The sequence below is a fragment of the Phoca vitulina genome, unplaced genomic scaffold (assembly GCF_004348235.1).
Source record: "Phoca vitulina isolate PV1807 unplaced genomic scaffold, GSC_HSeal_1.0 scaffold37, whole genome shotgun sequence".
NCBI lineage: Eukaryota > Metazoa > Chordata > Mammalia > Carnivora > Phocidae > Phoca > Phoca vitulina.
In genome coordinates this window covers 17,240,386-17,266,302 of record NW_022589740.1, presented here as the reverse complement: position 1 = coordinate 17,266,302, position 25,917 = coordinate 17,240,386, and the positions used below count along the sequence as shown (strand labels likewise).

Sequence of the window (25,917 nt, the reverse complement as noted above, 5' to 3'; positions counted from 1 at the left end):
TGACCGTGTATTGATCACTGTCCCTGGTGTCCCTGACGCAGCTGGCTTTGGAGGGCCCCTGACTTCCACTGGTGCTCTTTGCAGGCCGCCCATCTGCCTGTAGATTATCTCCTGATGAATATGACGTGAGGTGGAAAATGTCACTTCACATCTGTCCTGGGCCTTTCCCTCCACAACAGATTTAATTTGTTGCTTTTCCTCGACGGAGTCCACATGAGCCACTCTATCCTGAGGCCTTCGGAGTGATTCCCAAGTGCACCTTGTCATTTTCCACCCAGCATGTTTTTAAAGTATGTGTGTAACCTAAAAACCTGGACCACCTACCTGCCTGTTTTTTATTATCTGAAATAATTGTTTAAAAATCTGTGGGTGACTATTTATTCTCTGGGTTCCTGCCTCCTAAAATATTATTATTACGACTTGGTACTTTTATGGTATATTCATGTGTTCCAAATAATGTTCATTGAAGTCCCAGTTTTCTCTAAAGAAGTGTCCACGTAGCAAAGTTGCCACTCTGTGTATCAATAGGGGTGTGTATGTGTGTGCGCATGTGTGTGTGTGTAACATGAGGAAATTTGTCTCATAGGAAATGAAATTCTAACCCTGGTTTTGCAGTCTGCCCTGACTCCTCCATTAGCATAAGGACCTCAGTCACGGCTGTGTTCTTGCCTTTGCTGGAGGCCCAGAGAATGTAGGACACAAATTGCATCTTTTCCGTGGGTATCCTCCAACATCAGTGCAGTGGACCTTTTTTGTGTAGGTATACACAAAGTGATTCCGTTGGAATGAATAAGCCCTTCAAACTGAATGTGCCTCTCTGTACCCTTTTCTTCTTCAGGCCTCTCTAACTAAGAATCTAGAACTTCTGTCCATCTAAGTCACCCAAGTCCCAATTCCAGGGGTCATCTCTATTTCCTCTCCTCCCCTTCCTACCCACTTCTCATCCATCTTCACCCAGACTAGACCCGGAATCATTCCTCTTCTCTGCATCACGTCTCCTGCCGTTATCTTTTGCTTGGATTACTGAAACACCCTCTTGGCTTACCTTTACGGTCGGTCCACTCTTCACTTAGCATTAATCAAAGCATATCACTTCCCTAGTTGAAATTCTCCAAAGCTGTCCAGTGCACCTAAAGTAAAATCCAGACTTGTTTCCTGAAATGCAGTACCCCGTTTGATTAGCCTCTGCCTCTGTAGCCTGCAGAGCCAGCCCCTTGTTACCTCCTGCCTATCACCCCCCTGCCCCCCGATGCCTCAGCCACACTGGCCCCTCTGGTCATCCCCGCAACGTGCCAGTTCCCACCTTGACCTCTATGTCAGCTGGTTCACTGCTTGGAATGCTGTTTCTTTCTATTTTCTTGTGGCTGGATCCTGGATATTCAGATATCAGCTTAAATGCACCTTCTTAGAAAGTCTTTCCTCAGCTTCCCAAATTAAAGTAGCTGCTAGGTCATTCGTTTTGCATTATCCTTTAATTCTTTAATGCAGAGCATCCATCTCCATTTGATTTTTTTTTTAATTTTTTAAAAAAATGTTTTATTTATTCATGAGTGAGAGAGAGAGAGGCAGAGGCAGAGGGAGAAGCAGGCTCCCCACCTAGCAGGGAGCCCGATGCGGGACTCAGTCCCAGGACCCTGGGATCGTGACCTGAGCTGAAGGCAGATGCTTAGCCAGCTGAGCCACCCAGGCGCTCCTCCATTTGATATTTTATTATTCATCTACGTACCTGCAAGTCGTCTGCCACTCACACTTGTGTGGTGCGTGTATGAAAGCAGGGACTCTGTCCTGTATACTTGATGCCTAGACTAATAGCTGGCATGAAATGCACACACAATAAAATTATGAACAATCCATGCTCAAAATGTGCATACAGTATTATTCTTTTTTAAAGATCTTATTTATTTATTTGAGACAGTGAGCGAGAGAGAGAGCACACGATCAGGGACAGAGGGAGAGGGAGAAGCAGGCTCTCTTGCTGAGCAGGGAGCCCGACATGGGGCTCGATCCCAGGACCCTGGGATCATGACCTGAGCTGAAGGCAGCCGCTTAACCGATTGAGCCACCCAGGCAGCCCTCCACTATGGCTTTAAATACTGAGATACTGGGGATGATTATCTCAGTTATTTGGGGGAATAGAAAATTAGAATCACATCTGAGCCTAGGGTAAGTTGAGTCAGATCGTTGCTTTGGATACAGAATTCAAGGAAGCATGTCAAGTGCCAATGTGGCACCAGACAACGCTGTTCCCGATCCTGTCTTTTTTTAAAAATATATTTTTTTGGTTTTTTTGTTTGATTATTTTGCTCATCACGGGCTTTTGGCATTAATTTTGATTTTGAAAAAATACTGCATTGAAATATTATATCTCTTGATTACTCAGTTTTTGCTTCTCCGCATCTAACCCTGGATTAGACTGTTCTCTCATTTTCTCACCGGATTTTGCATTATAAATTAAATCTGGTGTTTGTTGAGTACTTACTACGTCCCAGTCACTGTTAGATCAACTCACCGAAAATTCACAGCAGAGCTGCAGAGTAGGTCGCGGCACCTCAGATGAGGAAAAGGTTTGAGAGGCCAGGTAACTTGCCCCGGTCACAGAGCTGTAGGGACAGGCGAGACAGCATATGCGGACTATGCCATGGGCGTGAAAAGAGCCCCATAAAGTGGAAGAAAGATGAAGACCTTTAACATCCTGGTATATTTACTCCACTGTTCTGGAGAGGCCTTTAAAGAAATGCAGTGAGCGGGCGCCTGGGTGGCTCAGTCGTTAGGCGTCTGCCTTCGGCTCAGGTCGCGTCCCAGGGTCCTGGGATCGAGCCCCGCATCGGGCTCCCTGCTGGGCAGGAGGCCTGCTCCTCCCTCTCCCACTCCCTCTGCTTGTGTTCCTGCTCTTGCTGTCTCTCTCTCTGTCAAATAAATAAAAATTAAAAAAAATTAAAAAAAAAAAGAAATGCAGTGAGCAAGAATGTAAGGCTTAGGGAGGAGAGGTGATGGCCTAGTTGGGTGGGGAAGGGGGAAGAAGAGGGAACTCAAAGAATGTGTCAGTGAGATGCTTGAGGAGACTCACTGTATTCTGCGTGTTCTATTGATGGCCATTGGGAGTACATTAGGGGACATGAGAAAACTCACCTTTATGGATCAAGTATTTGATTATATGGAGAAGTACTCCTGTGACAATGTAACTTTAACATGTAGAATGATTTTAGGGAAAGGTTTTTGAGTTATAAAAAAATGCACACCACACATCAGAATAAAGTATAGATGGATTTGTTAAGTGTAAAACATAAAACCAGAAAAGCCAAAATAAATATATATATTTGGAACTTTTAAAAAACATAAACTTATTATGGGGCGCCTGGGTGGCTCAGTTAGTTGGGCGACTGCCTTCGGCTCGGGTCATGATCCTGGAGTCCCGGGATCGAGTCCCACATCGGGCTCCCTGCTCAGCGGGAAGTCTGCTTCTCCCTCTGATGCTCCCCCCTCTCATGCTCTCTCTGTCTCTATCTCATTCTCTCTCTCAAATAAATAAATAAAATCTTTAAAAAAAAAAAATAAAAAAAAAAAATAAAAAATAAAAAACATAAACTTATTAAATCACAGAGGAAACCAGATGAATTAATTAAGTACAGATTTTAAGTTGATATATCAGATTTTGTCATCGAATGGAAAAAAAAAGACAGGTTGAGGAAATATTTGTAGCCAAAGTTTAATTTTGTTTTAAAAACTTGTTCTAAGAAATCTACCCCCCCCCCCCAAAAAATAGCAGGTCCTCAAAAGAAAATGCAAGTTCATAGAAGGGATACAAATGACAAAGTATGAAACAAGTTCTCATAAGTAAAGATGTAAATTAAGATAATTTCATTTCTCAAATGGTAACTATTAAAAAAGCCTGGTGTTGGTAAATGAAGAGTGGGGTAGAGAAGGGTCTGATGGATGTGCCAACTGGTAAAACTATTGAGACATGTAACTATGAGGCAACTGTTCTTCCCAACTGCATTTCTATCATAGTCTCCTGAGGAAGTAGACATTGAGGCAAAGATTTTTCTTCAGGGATGTTTATCACAGCATTATTTATAAAAGTGAAAAATTAGAAATACTCAAAATGTGTTACGACAGGGAGGTTGTTAGATTATCACGCATCCTTATGATGGCCTTTCAGACAATCATTAATAGCTATTTCTGAAGCATAATTACTATCTTGGAATGATTATCACAGTATTTTATGTGAAAAACGACAATACAGTATTATCCCAGGTTTATTTTAGAACAAGGACAGAAAGAGTACATTTGCCTAGAAAAGGAGACTGGAAAGAAATATACCAAAATGTTAACATTTCAACAGTTTTGAAAACAGTTCCGGTTTTCTGAGTTTTCTTTAGCAAATATTTACAACTTTTATAAATTTGGAAAAAAATGTTTTCTGAAAAGAAAATTCATGAGGACGTAAGATCGGGAGCCCCTGACAGACGAATGTCTGTAGGTTCTAGTTCATTTCCTTCTATTTCGTTTTCAAAATAGAAGCGAGTCCCTTCCCCTCCTCTGCAAACCGAGTGAGCTCAGAGCTTCTCAGACTTTTCCTCTGCACACACTTGAGGCAGAAGAGCATGAACATGCACTCCTGGAGGAGGAAAGGATGGGGGAGGTAATCTCACAGTAACCTCCTGGGGGCACCTGCTGGCTTAGTTGGTGGAGCACGTGACTCTTGAACTTGGGGTTGTGAGTTCAAGCCCCACGTTGGGTGTAGAGTTTGCTTAAAAAAAAAAAAAAAAAAAAGAAACGGAAACACACAAAAAAGTAACCCCCTGAACAAATTTTAGTGTGAAAATTCATGTAAACTTCCCGTCGTCTCCAAACTATACGGTTACTAGTTTATGAAATTGAGATATAATTTATATACCATGATATCCACCATTTAAAAGTATACATTTTAATGGTTTTCACTCTATTCAGAAGCTTGTGCAACCAACCGATGGATGCTAGTTTTTAATACACAGATGTTTACCATGGATGCTCTGTGGTAAAATTGACTCTCCAAGAAATTACACCTTTTGAGTAACCTTGATGGCACTGCAGGTCCCTTTCCTGGGAGGATTCTAACACTTTGAGAAGCCCAGGACTAGATGAAATTCCAGGTATTTTCAACAAATTGCATTTTCAGTGTATTTTGCCTATCTTTCCTTTAAAACCAACTTACCTGGATGAGTTATTATTAATAGTCCTGCTTACCACTGATTTATCCATCTGTTCAGTTTCCATTCACAGTGGGGGATAACTAAATTCAGTTCATTTCTGTGCTGTATTTTTTAAACCGTCTAGTACCTTCTGCCAGACCTTGCCGGGGATTAAAGAGTGAAGTCATTCCCAACTCTTGGCCTCAGAGGACAGTCTTTTAAGGAGAGGAAGTTATGGTGACTTTGGTATTAGAGCTGCTTCGTTTCAAGTGCAGGGTCCCAATTTAAGTGGAGGAAAATGTGCAGAAGGCAGAATGCATGTATCTTAAAGTAGATAGCCCGAGATGTAGACAGCACATGGATTGAGTTTGGGTTCAGTGTATTTAAATCACTTTTATCTCAGTGCCATTAATTCTTTGCAGGTGTGTCTTGATGATGTGCTTGTGGGTAGAAAATTCCTCCCTGAAATTTCTGGTTCTACTTTATCCAAGATGAGGTGGAAGTAGTCCAAGTTCAGCTCTGGTGGTGCTGAGATTCCACGTCTTAGACTCTTGGCCTAGACCAGCAGCAGGCCTTATTAAGTACAGTTACTTGAGTTATAATTGAGCTCCATGAGACTTGGGTCTGTTCTGAGCCTTTCTCTGGGTACTGGCCAATCAAGAGGGCAGGACAGGGGCATTTGGCCTGAGCCTTCACATTAATTAAAGGCTTCAGATGTAGATTTCTGATGGTTTGACAATATCTCCAAATACAGTCATGAAAGGCGCTGGCAGGACGAAACGAATATATTCATTGTGCAGCTTTAAATACCACGGTTTTTATAACTCAGTTTTGGCATTTCTTCTTTTTCCCGGGAGCCTAAAAAAATAAGTGGCCGTGGTGTGGGTCTCCCTCCGCCTGTAAGAGGCCCCGAGAAGGCATATTTCCTGCCTTTTTTTCAGGGTGAAGGGAATGAGGCATGAGGATCCTTCAAGTTCCTGATAGTGCAGCGTTCATTGATTGTTTTCCAGGGCCAGTGTATGGCAGTCGGGGACACCCCTGCCTTTTCGGAGCAGTGACAGTAGTCACTGACATTTTGAGGGCACCGAGCAACTCTTGTATGTACGTGGATTGTGCTTTGCAGCTCTTTTGATAAAAGTATAATCCAAGAAGCCAACTTAAGCGTGAGGGAAGGAACCAATGAATCCGTGATTGCTTTCAACAGTAAATGATAATCCATTGCCATTAAGAAGTTGATGTATTACTGCATTTAAAGCTGCCGTTTCAGGAGGGTGGGTGATGTGGGGTGAGAAAAACTCTCCTGCCTTTAGAGATGAGTTGGACAGAATGGTTTACAGCTTTCATTGTGCAGATGGGCAGGATAATCAGTGTCGTCATACAGATGCTTCGTATGAGTAGGATACAGAGAGTAGATACGCATTTGTGGCGGAAGCCGTGTGTGGAAATCCTCTTGCGTTGAAAAGATCTTGTAAAAGCCTAAAATGGAGGCATCAGGTCGTTGTGTGTGCGGCTGATACGCTGTGTTCTGACTTACAAAGTGATGCCTTCCACAACGGGATGTGAAACTCATATTTGATTTTGCTCTGATGGAAAGACGTGAGGTGAAGTGGGGATTGCTCCTCTCTGTGCTTTATCCTGATCTGATGGGTAGGGAAGAAAAAAACCTAAGTATCCCTCAAAGCCAGTTATACATGCTGGATGATATCCCTCCCCCACTTTTTTTTAAGATGTTATTTTTAAGTAATCTCTACACCCAGTGTGGGGCTCGAACTCACAACCCAAGATCAACAGGTGCATGCTCTACTGACTGAGCCAGCCAGGCACCCCATGTGTGCCCTTACTTTAATAGCATGATTCTTGCAGAATCTCATTTCTGGGTGTTTTGAGGAGCTAGCTCGCTAAGAAAAGGCAGAGTACCTACCCAAAGGTAGAACAACTTTTCTGGGGAAAATTTTTAGCCATATTTATAGAGACCATTAAAAGAGGAAAAACAGTGTTGTGGGGTGCAAACCCTTGTGTGTGTTGATGTGCTTGAAGTTGTTAAGTGACTTGTTTGGAGATATATTCAAATTAGCAAAAACGAGAGCCTCCCCCGCTTTCATGTAAGTGCTCACTGCTAGGTCTTATCAATGGCTTTGGAAACAGTAGATGTGTATTTCTTGAGCTAGGTCAAGAGTTACTTATGCCCTGTGCTGTGAAAAGAGTTTAGCCGTCACTGGATTCACAGAGAATCTATTAGCAGAAAAGTCTGCTTTCTCTCATTCAGATACATAGAATTGTGAAGTCTCTCAGACTTTTCATGTGGCCTTAGGAAACAACACCATTTTATAGAATTCAAGAACAGCTGTTTTTTTTTTCTTAGTTGTACCAAATATTTTTTTTTCATATTCATCATGAATAGATTGTTAAAATGTCCATTTCAAATCCTGAGAATGTTGTAAAAGTCTAAAAATAGGAGAACAATATGATATTTGGCTTACACATTTAAGAATAGTTCATTTCTCTCCATGATAGAACTCTTTCAATGGAACAAAGAAGCTGAAGTTTTTGCTCTGTTGAGGTTTTCAGTCCATATTTTTGTTGGGGGGCTAAATCTTAGTATAGAATAATAACACCAGTTGACTACTTTTAGCTTCTACCTACAGCATCTGAAAGTCACACAGACTTTCTCCTACATGGCATGCTGCCTTCATTCTGACTTTGCTGTATTTATATAGTAACATCAAAGTGTGAGCACTAAGTTCATGGGTGAAATTTATCTGGGAAGGATGGCCAGTCAGTTGGAAGATGGCACAGAGATTCAAAATGGGTCCCCACTAATCGAAGCAGTATTTAGAAACTCAAAATTAGATTAAATGGTTAAAAGTTGGGTCCCAGCAGGAAACCTGTGGCATGCTCCAGCTGGGTGGCTTAGGGGAGTTCTAGAAGGGGAGGAGGTCATTAGGGGCCGGCGCTAGCCCGGCAAAGGGAGAGAGCGGTCACAGGAACCCAGACAGAGTAGCTGCATGGGGCGGGGAGGGGGGGGGCACCCAGCAGGAGGGGACACAGCATATCTCTGGTGCCCTTGCAGGGAGCAGGCTGTGGGAAAATTCCCCTTCCTCATTTTCCTGCTCTCTGGTCTCCTCCTTGTGTCTTCTACGTGCTAAACCCAAGGCAAAGATGCGGGCAAGGGAGCTGTTGATGTGAAAGCCTTATGGATCAGCCTCCTGGGGCACTGAGCAAGACCAGAGAATGGAGACACAGGATCCCTGGGTGTGTCTGGGCCAATAGGAACATGTCTTACTTTGGAGTTGATTTTTGGATTCTTTTTTCTTTCCCCTTTCTTTGCCCGCATTCATTCATTGGTCCCGCATTCTGGCTCTGTTTGGACTCTTCATTAGCGTGATGCCCAGGTGACTAGATCCAAAGAGGTGTACCAAGCGTTGACTGCTCTTGCCTGGCGAGACTGAAGTGAAACAAAAGCCAGTGTAGTCTATTTGTCTGCGACTTTCTTATTTTTATGTTTTAGATTTTATACTCACCCAAATGAATATATAAAAGCTGCTCTGATTGCCAGGAGGAAGAGGCCCTATGGCCTGATTCTCTTTCCTTTTCTTCTCGTGCCATTAACCTCACATATTAAGATTTCTTCTTGTTTTTGTTGTGGAAAAAACTAGCAGGGATTCTGATTTGATGATTATGTCTATGGTTGGGCCCTCGGAGCAAGCCATTGCCCCTGGGAGAGGGATAATAAAGAAGCAATCTGGATTTTTTTCCCTGCATACTTTGAAATGCTTGGGAGAGTAAAGATACCTGTTGTTCTCTATACATTGTGGATCGATAACAGGGATCAGTTTCATTGCTTTATTTCTGTAAGAGGTGCTACTTTTTAGATACTTTGGGTCCCCCCCATATTCATGGTTGAGATTATAAAATAGTCGTTTTATTTATTTATTTTTTATTTAAAAGATTTTATTTATTCATTTGAGAGAGAGAGAGAGCACAAGCAAGGGGAGAGGCAGAGGGAGAGGGAGAAGCGGGCTCCCCACTGAGCCAGGAGCCCAACACGGGACTGGATCCCAGGACCTGGGATCATGACCTGAGCCAAAGGCAGATGCTTAACCATCTGAGCCACCCAGGTGCCCCTAAAATAGTCGTTTTAAACTCTTGGGATGAAGCTCGTTAAAATGGGTTGATGGCATTCACATTGCAGTGTTAACTTTATAGTTCAAGGACTCCAGATCACTTATTAAAAGTCATATGAAAATGATAAAGGAGTTGCTGACCCAGGACCGAGGAGCTAGAAATCCTCTTCCTCTGTAACTGGGCAAGGCTTCTGTGTTTACCCGGACATCTGTAGTCATTTAAGATTGCTTCTGTGAAAACCGTAATACTTATTTGAATCTTTCGTGATTGTTTATAAAGATGAAAATGAAATCTAACCCCTAGAAAAACAAAATGAAATTAGGACACATGCTGTATTCCTAGTTTTCAGTTTTCCTTTTGTGTTTTTAAGCACCTAGTAGGTCACAAAAGGCAATAAAGACATGCTAGCCGTCCTGTGTTTTAATATTTTATTCTTCCATGTTTAATATCTAAATAGGTACTTTCAGTGTTTTTCTATACTGTTAGAGTTATTGATAACCATTTTCCTACACTGTTAGGATTATTGATAACAGAGATAGTTATTGTTTTGGAAATCTCAAGGAAGCCTGAAAGTGAGTGAAAAATGTTCAGAAATGAAGTGACGTACGGAAGAAGCCACCTCCATTTGGAAAAATGAAGTTTTTACATTCATAGTTTTAGATTCGTTGTGGAAGAAATAGGTTGTCATTCAATGATAGAATCCCAACTTTCTGTCTTTTCTTCCTCCCGTGGTCATTGGTAGCTTTGTTAGGGATTGGCCGCAAGCTTATGGTAACAGAAAAAGGCATGTTGAAAAGGGGAAAAATAAGAGCATGGAAGAGAAAAATCCAGTAACAGTAAATTTCTATCTCATGCTATTAGTCAAGAATGGGCAGAAGGAAGGCGAGTCACTGGGACTTCTCTGAATTAGGCGATTCCTTGAAATAACTCAGCCACATACAGTGGATCCTTGCTGTCCAGAAAATTCCTGATTCTTATCTGGATGCTGTGCTCTCCATATCTATGTACCATTTTAAAGTGAAAGAAAATGTCTAGAAATTTCGAGGCATTTTTCTCTTACTGCTCTCCGAACAGCATTTGTGTAAGTGCATTGTCATTTCCAGATCCAAATCCTGCCCAGCAGCCCAGCCTCCTGGAAGGCTTTCAGATATTCTCCAGGGAGGAGAGCTTTATCAAGTGTTTATTCTCTTCAAAAGATGCTGATTTCATTGTGTTTCTCCTAAGATACGTGGTTACAAATCACTATCAAAATTCCATGCTGTGTGGCTTCCAAAGAGGTGACAGGTTGTGTTTGTGTGTGTTTGTGTGTGTGCGTGTGCGTGTATGTGCGTGCGCGCATGCGTTTAAGCTCCATCCGCCTCTGAAATGGACTCTCATCCTCTAGTCTTGCTGAGTATTCTCTACAGGTGGCATTTCCCCTCCTAGTTATGCTCCTCCAGCAGGCCGCGCGGGGATGCTGCGTCCAAGCCGCCGTGTCTAGTTTGGCTGTCTGGGAGAGCGTGCGAAGGTGTCACTGTCACAGTCTGATGACCTCTTTTGCCGTTGTCCATCTTGCAGGGACGGGAGAGAGTGGCAAGAGTACGTTTATCAAGCAGATGAGAATCATCCACGGGTCGGGCTACTCTGACGAAGACAAAAGGGGCTTCACCAAGCTGGTGTATCAGAACATCTTCACGGCCATGCAGGCTATGATCAGAGCCATGGACACGCTCAAGATCCCCTACAAGTACGAGCATAATAAGGTAGGCTCCTCGTGGGAACCGCAGGCAAAGCCGTCCACGGTGTGGATGCCGTCTGCATGTGGCTGGGTTGGACAGTGGGTTTTTGAAGCATGCATTTTTCGTCTCCTCCCAAGTGGGACGTTTAATGGTTCAGTATGTTCTTTATAGTTGTTTTTTTTTTTCCTTAAATCTTTAAAGTCCCATCTCTGCATGATTAGAGTTGTGTTCTTAGTGATATCGGTGGAAGACACATTTGGATGTTCGACAATAAATATACGGAGGTTTAAAATTCCGGGGGTGCCCCATTACGTTAAGAAGACTGGTTGTAAGCTCAGGCCAAATTGACCAAGGTGAGGGAATTCAGAGAAGAGACAGTGGACTTGGCTTCAGTCTCCCACTCTTGGTGCTTCCTTGAAGAAGAAGAAGAAGAAGAAAAAAAAAAGAACAAAACAGCTTAAGAGCATTCTGTCCGGTTTAATTTTGGATTTCGTGACTTCCTTTCAGTAGTACCACAGGCTTAATTTTATTTCAGAGTAGGTCCATCTGTCACTTCCAATAACCTTTCAAACATGTTTCCCTGCACTTGTGTTACAGTCATGCAAACGTCTAAAACCACTTGAGAAGGGGTGAGGAGAAAAAAAAAATCTAAATCTTCTCAGGGCTTGTAGGTGTTCATCTTCTAGTAAGCTGGTAAAACCTCACCTTTTGTTGACGGAGCACTGCACCTGCACTGGTTTGAGAGCCTTCCTTCAAGTCTTCCGCTCGGTGCTCTGGATAATCTGTTCTTAAAAATGTTTCCGTATACCAGGTCAATATGTGGCAGCAAGAGGCTGGCATGCCCACTGTGACTCATAAACCGAGAGTTAACTCAAAGTGAATCATAGGGAAAATAAAGCAGTGCTGTGTATCTCCACTTCTCTTACCATCTAGAAGCTTCTAAGTGTACAGATCATCTTAAAATCAGGCATTTTTTTTTTCTTGGATGTTTCCTTGAAATCGAATGACTGTTTCTTATCGAATTGATGCTCTGGCACTTAGTTTTCCGATGGTGACAAGGGAGTGTCTCCACAAAGAGCAGAGAGACCCTCCACAACGAGTCTTTCCCGTTTCTACTCTCAAGAGTGAAAATGATCTGGGCAGGTTGATGAGCCTGGGAATGTGGTACCTGAACCAGATGAGGCTGCCTGGATAGTTAAGCAGTCTAAATTTAGAAGGATCAGGGTTGTCCCGCCCTCCCTCTCCAAGAAATCTCAGGGTAATGAGTTTCTGAAATAGTGGCATGCTTGTTTCATTGCAGTTGTGAGAAGGAACTGTTTTTTAATGCCAGCAGCTTTCCCCAATCTACAGTTATTTGATAATATCATGATCTCATGGATTCTGGCTGAGTTAACCACATGTGTGATATGATAAACAGTTGACCCTTGAACAATGTGGGGATTAGGGGTGCCGACCCCCTGTGCAGGCAAAAATCCACATATAACTTTCGACTCCTCCAAGACTTAACTAATGGCCTACTGTTGACCAGAAGCCTTACCAATAACATAAAGTTGATTAACACACATTTTATGTGTTATACGTATTATACACTGTATTGTTACAAGAAAGCAAGCTAGAGAAAAGAAAATGTTATTAAGGAAATTGTAAGGAAGAGACAATACATTTACAGTACTATACTGTATTTATCCAAAAAATCCACGTTATCAGTGCACTTGCAGGGTTCAAACTGTGTTTTTCAAGGGTCAGCTATGTGTGTGTGTGTGTGTGTGTGTGTGTGTGTAATTGTCAATATGTGTGTGTTATTTATATATATATAACATACTGCCATTTTACACCTTATAATGTTATATATATATAACATATTGCCATTTTACACCTTATAATGCCTTTTACACCTTATAATATAATGTTATGTATATTATATATTATAATATATTGCCATTTTATACCTTATAATGTTATATATATGTATATATATAACATATTGCCATTTTACACCTTATAATATAATGCAGCCTCCCTTCATGTGATGCACAAAAATCATCTTTCTTGGATGTTCCAGAAGAATAGTTCAGGATCTTGCTTTGAGTTTAGCTTTTCACGTGGGGCCCATTGATTGTACCATCACACAGATGTGGAAGATAGAGTGGAACTTAGGCCTTATTCATATAACACATGGAAGAATATTTAACAACGTGTGTTACTTGAGCTCTTTCTATCACTTCTAATTAAATAGACTTTACTGTGATGAATAGTGTTCAGTTAAAAATCAACATCATAAAAAGTTATAATAATATGATTTTTCTCAGATATCGTAATTACCCTGTGGAATCTTCCCACATCTCTTGGCTACTTAATACACTGCCTAATATAGGGACATGAATGTGTGCTAACCTCTGAAGTTCTCAGTATGTTTAATCCCCATTAATTTGTAATATAAATTACTTTCCCATTTGTTCCATATTCTCTGCAACAGACACATATTCTGAAGCATCACTCCTTGCTTCATCCATTAACTTCCCAAGCTCTGCCCGCTCCTTGCCTTCGTTAACGCTTATTAAGGACATAATGTCTTCTTTCTAGTCCATCCAACTGCCATTTCCTCCTAGAGTTCTTCTCTGTGCAACTCCCCCCACCCCCGCCCCAATTGCACTAAGTAATCCCACCCTCCTTTAGCAGAAACCATAGTGGAGTGTTTATAATTGCCTAGCTTGTATTCATTATGATGACTTGGGGGGTTGGTCTTATTTTCCCAACTAGACTCAAAGCTCCTTGAAAGTAGATGATGTTAGTTGCACGTCAGCGTTTTTTAGGGACCCTGACATTGTATCTTGTACATAGTAGAAGCTCAAAAAATACTGTTTTATGAATGGGCAAGTGATTTATCACCTTAGACAACTGAAAGTCTCCTCTTCTGCCCCCAGGTTGTTGAAATGCTTATTCAAAGCAACAGATCACCGTTGAAATAGTTTTCTGTGTGTACGGGAATCAATGCAGTGAGCTGTCAGAGATGCAGGGAAGTTTCATGAGAGCTGGGCAGAAATTGACAATCCAGAAAAAGTCAAGGGCATGGCTGAGGGTGGGGGACTTTGGGGTGGAGGAATGGCAGGAGTAGATGTTAAGAAAAAGGGGTGTGACTGTGTGGGCCAGGTTAACTTGAGCAGAATTCTTATAGAGGAGAATTAGAAAATAAAATCAAAAAATGGTTTAGAATGTGTTTCTGAAAGGTTTTGAATCCAGGCTAAGAAGTTTGAATTTTATTTTCTTGTGTTTATGAGACCCATTCAATAATAGTATTTTTTGTTTCAGTTAGAATTTTCTACAGAAGTTTCTGGTTATAATATGCTCTATTTTATAAATAGTTTAAGGAATTTGGTGTGCATTTTATTAGCAGTTACTTGAAAGACATGCACTGTGATTTATATGATTTTGTGACACTAAAGATGTAAAAAATGTAGTTTTTCTAAAAGCTTCTTTGCATCTATGGCCACATTGGTCATAATATATGGTAATAGCGTAAATAAGCACATTCTAATATTTTTCTCCTAACTTTGTACTTGCTTCTGAGTTCGTGTATTTCATAGAGCGAAATGTAGCTTAAAAATGGTATGACCTGTTCTTAACTGGGAAATTGTTCACAGTTTCGTTTGCTGTGAAATTCGTTCTAGCTATGGGAATACTACACCATGGAATATTGGAATTTCTTTGGCTCCTGAGTAAGTGTTACTACATTGAATTGAGAGTCCCGCTGGTTAGCTGGGGGGCTGGTGCCACGGTCAGGGGGAGTCCAGGCCACCGTCTCTGTCCTAGATGGTGGTGTGGCATCCCATGCCTTTTTGTAGACCTTATGCAGTGTTCCAGGGATCGGCTAGCTGAGGAGTAGCTTGTGATAAATTACAAACTTTTACCAAAATAAAGATCACTTCTTCCCTGGATGAATATCCACTATCCCATTCTTGAATTTTCTTTGCCAAGCTAGTAATGTTTATAGGTGAGCTGCTTGGACTCCGCCCAAGTGAGAGAATATATCTGGAGACTTCTTCCGAGTATACCGTGAGCTAGGGTTTGTTTTTTCCTAAATATTACTTTGCCATTTCCTTAAACACAACTGTTGATAGCTGATGTTAAAAGGGATTAAATGTTTGTCGCTTAGTCAAATCAAAAGATACATTTAATGCTCCACTAGGTACAAGGCATTCGACTGTGACACTCCTCTGTCATTTTTTATTCTCCAGAAGGGAGAATTTTCGTCAGCATTATTTTATGGTTTCCCCTCTTACGCAGACCTATTCTTCTGATTATTCGTTGTTTGGGTGCTGAAATCAGCTCTTTATGAAAAGGAAGAGATAAAAAATTTCTATGCCCACATGGCTAAGAACTGTCTTGAATTACAGCAGGGGCAGGGTTGTGGGGGGACAGGATGGGGGAATAGACGACGAGGTATTGACCCCTGATTTTCATGTATTTGTTCTCTGTGCATGGCAGTTGGCATTCTTCCTGCATCACCTGTTGATCATTCCTATGCAGGTGCCTGATTTTCTCAGATTGCACAGTACGTTATAGTGAGCAGGCTTCTTGTTTTGTAATTCATTGTCTCCACAATCTGCCGCACATGTTGGTGCTTTTGCTCATTGAGTAGATTACCCCAGATTAGCAGATCTGGTATCCCTTTACTGTTGGCTTATAGTTTCTATGAACTGTGAAATCAGGCTATTCTTAGGGCAGTTTCAAAGGATTGACAGGCTTTTGCTGCCTTGTCCAGTCCCAGGAAGAGAGAAGAATCTGATGCGATGCTTCTTCATGCAGTGAACTCAGGATGGTTACTGAGTAGAACTCAGCCACTTGCTATGTTGAGTAGACAGTGTTACCTTTTCTTCTAGTTTCTGCTTTTAGACTTCAAGTCTGGACGACTGGAACTCGCTTAACACCAAAGGCTGCAGTTACCTTTGACTAAGTAGCCAGGAGTTTCCAGGTGTGCCCCCGTTACCCATTCTCTTGGCGGGTGAGTGGCTCTGAGAGCACGTTGTTTATAGTACCTCTGTCCTCCCTGAGCCCTCCACGAAAGGACTCTTCACCAGGAGAATACCTCTTTAAACACTTAAACAGCTTTTTCGGAATTTTCTGTACTTCCTGAGAAATCTAAGATCCCAGAAGCCGTGTTTTGGAAGAAAAAACGTAGCCAGGATTCTGGAGAACTTGCCAATTTATTCCTGCCTTTGATCAGTTGCACAAGAAATTACTGTACTACTTTCTTCAATGTGAAGGAATTTTCTTAGTTTACAAAATGCTAAGAGTCTGATTTCCTTCTAATATTTCTCACCTACAGAATAAGCACATAATAAAAGCAGAACTTCCTAAGCGTGTATTTTACTCTGTTCTTCCCAAGAGTTGTATCAGTCAGTGTTCTGTGTTTGCAACCAACAGAAACCAACCCTGGCTAACCTAAGCAGAACAAGGGCTTAACGAGAATATGAGGGGACCCCGAGAAGTGTGGAGAAGTGGAAGGACTAGTTCCTGGAAACCAGAGCAGGTCTGGTGAACTCATCTGTGAGATGGCTGAACTCTGACCGTTTGCATTCTTTTGTCACTCCATTCAAGATTCAGATTCTTGGGAAAACGTGCCTGAGAAGTCTGGCCTGGATTCTGTGCTAGCTCTTTGGAAAAGGCTGGGCAATTGGATTGACAGTTCCTGAGGGAAATCAGGGTGCAGTTGCTAGAAGAAGGGAATGATGGTGCTACAAATCACAACTACCCACTGTTACATCACACTGTCAGTTTAGAAAATAAAACGACATCTGGATTCTCTATGGAAGAAAGCCCTCCAGTTTTGCTCCACATTTGCTAAACCGGTCCTAAAGCACAACTTCTCATTGGGCTTGTTCAGAATGGGGGTGTGGAGAGGTTGGGGGGTTAGTGACTTAGTAAGTAACACTTATATATGAAGGAAGTAGCTGAATTTGAGCCCAAGCCCCGAATAGCTGAGTAACCTTGGGATTGTCATATTTCTTTCGCTAAGCCTAAATTTCCTTACTCTTCTAAGCCTGAATGTCCCCATCTGTAAAATGGGACGGATAATAATACGATTATTTCAAGGGCTAAATAGATAATGTATATGAAAATGTCTTGTAGATGATAAATAAAAAAGAGGTTGCAAGTTGTTATAAGATGAGTTATCATGGAGGCGATGAGCACTGCTAATCTTCTATATTTGTTAAGAATAAAACAAACAGAAAATCATTTAAGCAGCATGACCAGATATAGGAAGTATCTGAGGGAAACTTTCCTCAGAGTGACAGTCATTGAAATGGGACACCAAGGGAGGTAGAGAAATCTCCTTATCTGGCTGTGTCCAAAAATAGAATGTATTTTTGACATGTGAAATTCTTGAAGGCAATTTTGCTGAAATAAGACAAGGGATGGACTGGACACCCTCTTAAACCCTTCCTAGCACAGTTTTCCCTCGTGCTGATTCTCTCATTCCAAAACTCTAAGAAAGCTATTATTACTTTGTTGTAATTTAAATCCTCTCCCTTTCTGGAACTTTGTCCGTTCCAGAGCACTTATGAAAATTAAAACTGAAGACAAGAAACAAGAGATTTTTTTTTTTTTTTAAGATTTTATTTATTTATTTGTCAGAGAGAGAGAGCACGAGCAGGGGGAGTGGCAGGGAGAGGGAGAGGGAGAAGCAGACTCCCTGCTGAGCAAGGAGCCCAACACAGCCCGATCCCAGGACCCCGGCAGGGGCAGAGACCATGACCTGAGCCAAAGGCAGACTGGTAACCAACCGACTGAGCCACCCAGGTGTCCCGAAGCAAGAGATTCTAAGTGACAGTGATCTCTAGCCCAGTGGAGATCTTTCTTTGCATCTATATCCCATGAGTGATTACAGTATTTATGTCCACATAGGTTTTTTTTTTTTTTTTTTTCCTTTTAAATGGTGTTCAGAGGTCAAATATTTAAAAAATCAAAGATAAAACAAAGGTCAACATCAGATGCAGGTCTTGGGGAGATTGTCAGTGATAGTATTTCAGTTGGGTTCTTGGCTATGGCCACCGAAGACGGTCTGCACCTTCTCCTAGGAAAACTTTCTACTCGTGCTTCTACAAATCTGAGAGTTTTCTTTTTAATAAAGAGTCTAAGGGGATCTTGAGACTTTTCATGACCAACTTGATCTGAGGTTGATTTACAACTTCCTCCCTTCTCTCTAGGACTCTTGTTGGGAGTTGAATCACTACTGAATCTCCTATAGCTTTATCAGCTTTCAGAATTTCTTCACATACTTTCTTTTCTCTTTTAATATCTGGCAAATACTTTGTAGCCACATTTTTATCTCCTCACTCAGTCTTTGTTTCATTGCGGTTCTTTATTCATTTTATACCCCTGATGGCCATGTAAAAATAGAAGAATGTAAGATTTGTTAAAAATCCCTTTTTCTGGGCTAAAATAATCCTAAGGCATGCCATAGCATTTACCCAGGGTGAGTATCTTTTTTGTGTGTGATTTCCTTTTTTTAAAGATTTATTTTATTTTATTTGAGAGAGAGAGAGAGAGTGTGCGCTCGTGCGTGAGTTGGGAGAAGGGTAGAGGGAGAGGGAGAGAATCTCAAGCAGACTCTGCACCGAGGTGGAGCACATCACAACAACCCTGAGATCACGAACTGAGTGGAAACCAAGAGTCAGACACTTAACCAACTGAGCCACCCAGGCGTGAGGGTGAGCATCGTGAGTTCAGTTTTATCAGAGGGGGACTCTGATGCAAAAAAGGACTTCAGCAGTAGAGTGAGGCTGACCGCTTATTTATTTTTTTGGTTACATACAGAAGAGTGTGCACATCGTAGTATTAAGCCACATGTGTTTTTCCATTGTGAACACACTTGCATCCACATCTGCTGATCTGGATCAGTGTGACCAAAAACCCAGAAGCCTCCTCATGCTGCCTTCTAGTCAGTGCCTCCAACTCCCAAAGGGCGACCACCTCCTGACTGCTAATACCATAGACTAGTTGTGTTAATGTTTGAACTTTGTATGAATGGAAGCATATAGTGTATACTCCTTTCTGTCTGTTTTATTCTGCTCAACATTACGTTTGTGGCATTTACCCATGTTTTTACTTGTCATTGTAATTCAGTTATTCTCATTTCTGTATGTGTCATAGCAATTCCCCATAGAACTTTATCAAAATACCTTATGTCTGTGCTGTACAATGACCCCAGCCACATGTGGCCATTGAGCCTATGAAGTGTTTCCAGTCTGAATTTTTATTTTTATTTAATCTTACTAATTTACATTAAAATTTACATGTGATTAGTGGCTCTGTATTGGACAGCACTGTTGTATAATCCATTTTATGAATATGACACAGTTTGTTTGTATATACTATTGTTAATATAAGTTTGGGTGTTTCTGGCTATTACAAATAATGCCAATATAAGCATCCCATACCTGTTTTTTGATGAACGTAAGCATGCATTTCTTCAGATTATGTACCTGGGATTTGGAATTGCTGAATCAGAAAGGATATATCTGTTCAGTTTCAGTATGTAGATACTACCAAAGATTTTTCCAGAACTATTGTACCAATTTACACTCCTGCCAACTATCTATGAGGTTTCTAGTTGCTCCGTATCCTTGACAGCTCTCGGTATTATTAGTCTTTTTATTTTAGCTAATATATTAGCTGGGTAGTGGTATCACATTGTTGTTTTAATTTGCATTTCTTTGACAATTAGGGATGCTGAGCATCTTTTCATATGTTCATTGGCCATTTGGTTCTTTAAAAAAACACTTTTTACTCTTTTTCCCTGCTGGGCTGTTTGATTTCTTATTATTTGGTAGGGGTCTTTTATATAGTAAGGATATACATTTCTATTGAGTAAATGTATTGCAAGTATCTTCTCCACTTTGTGGCTTGCTTTTTATTTTCTTCTTGGTTCCTTCAGTGGAAAGAAGTTCTTATCATTTCCCGCCTTCTGATTTGTGCTTTTTGTACCCCTTTGAAGTAACTTTGCCTACTTTAAGGTCTTATAGATAATCTACTGGTTTGTTTTCTAAATTGTTGTGTTTTACTTTTTACATTTAGCTCTAAAATTCATTCAAATGGATTGTAGAGTATGGTGTGAGGCAGGGGGTCAAATTTTTACTTTTTCATATGGATATCTAATTAACCCAACTCATTTATTAAAAAGACCATCCTTTACCAAGTGCAATGCACTGTCACTTAGCTGCAGATCACGTGAATGTGTTTGTGTGCATTTGTTTCTGAACTGTCTGTTCTGACTCATTGGTCTATTTTGTGTATCTTTACGTCAGTACTGTATTAAAGGCTAATCTTTGTATTGAGTTTATTTTTAAAAAATTTTTTAAAGATTTTATTCATTTTTAGAGAGAGAGAGCAAGCATCCAAGTGAGGGGAGGGGCAGAGGGAGACGGAGAGAGAATCTCGAGCAGACTCCACGCTGAGCTTGAGCGTGAGCCTGACACAGGGCCCAGTCTTACAACCTCGAGATCATGACCTGAGCCGAAATCAATAGTCGGGCACTTAACCGACTGAGCCACCCAGGCGCCCCCGCGTTGAGTCTAATATCAGACAGTGTAAATCATTCAGCTTTGGTTTTATTCTGAAGATTGTACAAGTGCTAAATGTATTTGCTTGTAATTAAAGGTACCTTTAAGGAGGAACGTTTCTTTAACTGGTGGCAGGTTCCCCAGGATGAATCCGAATGTTACGATTGTTCTCTGTGGTACGAGTGGCTTCCCCTTCCCTGAGACCTCAGTTCATTTTCTTATTTAGCCTGTATTGGCTGCATAGCTCAGTAGAAGGACATCATCTGTTTTTCCTGGATTAATGATGTGACATTTTTCTTACCAAGTAGCTCATTTACAAAGGGTGAGGGAGCTGCTGTGTGGTTTTGTCATTACTCAACAGGGTTGTGTTCTTTCTCACTATAGCATTTCCTTTAACCTGGGTGGTGACCAGACTGAAGGCAGTGAGTGGGGTTCTACCAAGTTCCCCCACCGTGAATCCCTTTTTAGGCAGCATTGCTCTGCACCATGTAGATTTGACACCAGAATCCCTTATTTCCTATCTTCACTATCCATAGCCTATTGGGAGGATTGAATAGGTTTACCTGGATTTTCTTTTTTGTTGTTGTGTGGTCTCCAGCTGCTGTGGAAACTTCCACAGCATAGTCTTTTGTGGCGCCCTGTGAGAGCTGTAGTTTGGTAGGAAGGTAATGCAAACTGGTTTTGCCCTTTTGTTAACCATAGTATTTTAATCCTATTATGTAAAATTTTTATTCACTTATGCCTTAATGAAGATATTGGGAGGCATCTGATTTTGGTGAAGCAGAGTATGAAGCGCAGGCAGAACCGTAGGCACGTATCCACACACACATACGTGTGCACACACTCATGTATAATTGATGTCTTGTGCATCCGAAATTACCTTTGGAAATTTGCACATATTTAAACATATTTAAACACTGATGAAATACCAGTCTCCTCCATATCATACCAATATAATGACTGTCTTTTTTTTTTTAAGATTTTATTTATTTATTTGACAGAGAGAGAGAGAGCACAAGTAGGCAGAGAGGCAGGCAGAGGGAGAGGGAGAAGCAGACCCTCCACCGAGCAGGGAGCCCGACGTGGGGCTCGATCCCAGGACCCTGGGATCATGACCTGAGCCGAAGGCAGCCGCTTAACCGACTGAGTCACCCAGGTGCCCCATAATGACTGTCTTTAGATGTTTCCTTGGCTTACCAGTGCCCATCTCATCTGGAAGTAACTCATCTCATGTGTCTGTCTTCAGCTAATCCACATTGTTTAAAATTGGATGGAAGGAAGAAAATTCACACTTGAGGGCGGAGATAGGGCTTTAATTATTTAAACATAGCACAGTATTTGGCACACGGTTCTACTCTGTCAAATGAATGAACAAGCAGACATTTTTTACTGTCCGGTGATGGGTTTTTCTGCGCAGGATGGTCTCCTGTGGTATTGCTGGAGTCCGACACTACTAGGCTTGACGCGGGGGCGCTGTGTGATACGGAGTCAGTTAATCTCTCTGAATCCCACTCTCCTTACTTGTAAAATTATGGTGATTATAATCCCTACTTTACAATGTGTTGCAAGGATTAAATGATAATAGTTTTGAAAAGTTGAAAAGTTGTCCATTGCTAAATGGAGGTGGTGTCCTTTCATTTAGTCATTCAAACAGATACTAAGTACCTCCTATGTGCTAGTCAGCAGAAACCACTTTGGCTCTTTCTGAAAAGGGAAACAGTGAGTGCTCGGAGGAGCATTACCGATCTGATCTGTCCAAACCTGAGAGAACTCTGTGTAAGCAATCTTCCTCTAAAACCCCTTTCATCTGCTCAGACCTAGGACGCCCGGGGGCTGACAGCCACCATATAAAATACATGTGACATAGTTTAACACATTTTAGTAGGAAGTTGTGAATCTGGTCATTTGACTGTTCCTACTTAACTCCTGGCAAAGCATCACATAAATACTTTCCTTGTTCTTTTAAACCAAGTAATGCGTGATTTTCCCCTTTAATTTTAAAACAATGCATCTATTTTCAATTAGAGAGGCCGAGTGTATTTGTTGGAACCAAGGAAAGTGAATGCCTAATGAAGTCTGAAGGGATCTAGGGAGGGAATGAGAAATGCTTGCATTTTTCTTTCACATTTTCACCTCCCTGAAGAAGTAATTTCAGTTCTGGGCTTTTTTGGTATTGTAGAAATTTAGGGTAGGGCTTGCTTAGTATTTCACAAAGCAACAGGTTTGCTTATCAAAGCCGTGTGTATCAGAGTGTAAAATCTTGTTTCTGAGAAGCTGTACTCTGAGTCTCTACAATATGTTTTACCCTAAATCACTTACACTTGCTACATAATTGGGCTTTTTAATAGTATGTTGTTAATATACATAAGATTTTCACGAGGACATGTGCATGTATCCAAATAAGGAAATGTACTTAAAAAGATCATGTCATGTTATATTATGATATTTCCTTTCAAGGGATAAAAAAAAGTCCTTCATTAAGAGCTATGATGACTATTTGGGCTTGATACATTGTAAACTTGTATTTGGAACACACTTTCCTGATTCTGTGTTTCTTAAAATGAATTTGCTACGAAGTTACCTTTATGTTATTGCCCCCACTATTTTGTAAGATGATTATGCAGTTCCCTTGCAATCTTGTATTATTTGTTCAAAATGAAAAATGACTTAGAGAAGTGGCATTACAGGAATATATCAAGTTGGTGTCACTGCTGAGATGCACAGGAGTAATTAGATTGGTTGGCAGGCTATCTGCTTTCCTCTGTGTTCATGCATCCTCTGTGGTTAAAAAAAAAAAAAAAAGTACAATGGTTTTGAGCTGAAAAGGCTGTACTGATTGCGAGAGCCACTTAGCATGTCTGGGAGGGAGTGACCTGTCCTCACAATCAGTGATCCTAGGGTGAGAGTTCAGCTGTGCAGGAAATTATTTTCTTTGTGCATTCTTGAAGGTACTGGGCCCTAGTTTTCACTCTTTTGACCTTTTGTAGCCATTTTACTGCCTTTGAACATCTGTGTCCAGGGCAAAGGGATGAGACTATGTCGCTGTTTGGTTATAGAACACTGCAACCAAACTCTCACTAAAATTGGGTGTTAAAATACTTCTGGATTCCACTATTCTTCAACGGTCCTTGAACTTAATCCACATTGCAATAGAAAATTTAGTGTTAGCAATGTTGTCCGAAGTTTTAGGAATTTTGGCCTTAGTGGGGCCAAGTTCAATGTCAGTATAAAGATACTTTTCCACTTCAGAGAATATGCTAAGGGCATAAAAGTGGCCAGTACCATATACTTTGTGGATAGTCTATATAATGTTGTGCATTTGTGCCCGGCCATGGGGTAAGAATGGTGGCCCCAAGGGAGAGTTGCCTCTTTCTTTGTACAACACCATCTTTTTGCCAAATGCTCTACTCAGATGGGATGCCTTTCCTAATATGCATAAAAGGTCCAGTGTCAGCTTTGGGTCACCCTAACTGAATATGAGGTTGGAAAGAGTGACTTTATATTCTAGAGCAGTGTGTCAAACATTTAATGTATGTATAAATCGCCTGGGGATCTTGTTAAGATGCAGATTGTGTTTCGGTGGGTCTGGGTAGACCTGAGATTTCTGCTTTCCTGACAAGCTCCATCACCAGAGGAAATGTGAACTCATCAGTGGGCTAACTAACCTTTGGAGAGAAGGTCCCGGAACTGATACTTCAGGACATTCAGCAATTGCTTATATTTCTTAAGGTATTCCTTCCTCATCTGAAGAGTGAGGTTGATCATGGCATCCATCTTGCATAGTCAATGTGGGCATGAATGAGAGAATACAGGTACAAAACGTTTAAGACAGTAACATCAGTTTAGTACGTGTCCCCTAAAGGGTCTTTGTTGAATTCTTCCTAGAATGTGCCAGGGCAGGAGAAGTGTAGGGACCTTTGGGTAAAGTGCAGCACATGTGAAGAGAAATTGCTGATTGTTTGAAGATAGGGAAGAGGCTATGACCCAAGACTGAGACATAGGTTCCCGTTATCAGGTGCACCAGCGGTTTCCAGGAAACAGTGGCCTGGTCTGTGATGGTACCTAAGATAGTGGGTCTAGAATGTAAATGACAGGGATGGGGGGGTTCCTGGATTGTTGTGACTGCTGAGATCAAGGAGCGTGACAAGGTGTCTTGTTATCTTGACTCCAGGGTGTTTTAAGTAAGAGGGCAGCCAGTCCAGTGAGGAAAAAGGAAGGAGAGGGGAAGGAAAGAAAAAGAGAAATAAACTTGCCAAGTGCTTCTGCAAATAACACAGTGTCAGATAATATATTTAATGTACTCCAAAGTGTGGTGTGGGTATTCTAATTTCACAGGTGAAAAATATTTAAAACGAGTGTCCCAAATCACCCAGTTTGTAAGTTTATGGGGCTAGACTTTAAAACCAGAGTTGGTGGGGTGCCTGGGTGGCTCAGTTGGTTAAGCGACTGCCTTCGGCTCATGTCATGATCCTGGGGTCCCGGGATCGAGCCCCACATCGGGCTCCCTGCTCAGCGGGGAGTCTGCTTCTCCCTCTGACCCTACCCCCTCTCATGCTCTTTCTCTCTCGCTCTCTCTCTCTCTCTCATATAAATAAAATCTTAAAAAACAAAACAAAACAAAAACACCAGAGTTGGGCTTAATGATTCCCAAAAGCCAACCCATGTAGTTGACACAATAAACCCGTTTGGCAGCAGGACACATAATGAATTTCCTTACGAGAAAGAGCCGGTGGCGTTCTCTAGGACCCCGCCAGCCAGGGCCTGAGGCTCTCCTCACTGCCCATGGAGAGGACTTTGCTGGGAGCCAGGAAGGTGTCTGAGCTTCTGCTGCACTCCTGGGCCCCCCGTGGGTCTTGATCTGGATCTCCATACCTTACGTAATGGTGCAACTCCGTGGTGAACTGAGCCACAAATCAGAAAGTGATCGGAAAGCTTACTCGGCGGAAAATGACGCTTGACTGTGTATTGTACGACACACAGCTATGCCATGTGGTTAGAGCTATCTGTGAAGCTAAGAAATCTGGTTGGGTGTTTTCATAAGGACTAGGTTCTTTTTTTTTATTTTCTTTTTCCTAAATGGAAATAAATTGATTTTTATAAGTAAATATAAAGATAAATATGTTCATTATAGAAAGAAAATTCAGAACACATAAAAGCGAAGGAAGAAGGTAAAAAATCATTTTAATTTTACCATCTGAGAAAGCTACTGTAAACATCATGATATATAGACGTACTGTGATTTAACTATATGCATGTAAATGTAGGTTCACCATCCCGGATCCAAAACACCCGAGGCCAGATTCTTTTGGAATCCCACAGTTTTTTCTTTCTAGATTTTAG

General features: G+C 41.3%; 1 protein-coding gene across 1 annotated transcript in view; it reads left to right on the top strand.

The window, feature by feature from the left end:
- Window positions 1-25,917, top strand: part of GNAQ (G protein subunit alpha q) — a 305,164-nt gene that overhangs the window by 95,183 nt on the left and 184,064 nt on the right. Inside the window, exon 2 of the mRNA XM_032427456.1 lies at window positions 10,854-11,038. Coding sequence (XP_032283347.1) covers window positions 10,854-11,038 — 185 coding nt within the window. The remainder of the gene's footprint in view (window positions 1-10,853; window positions 11,039-25,917) is intronic.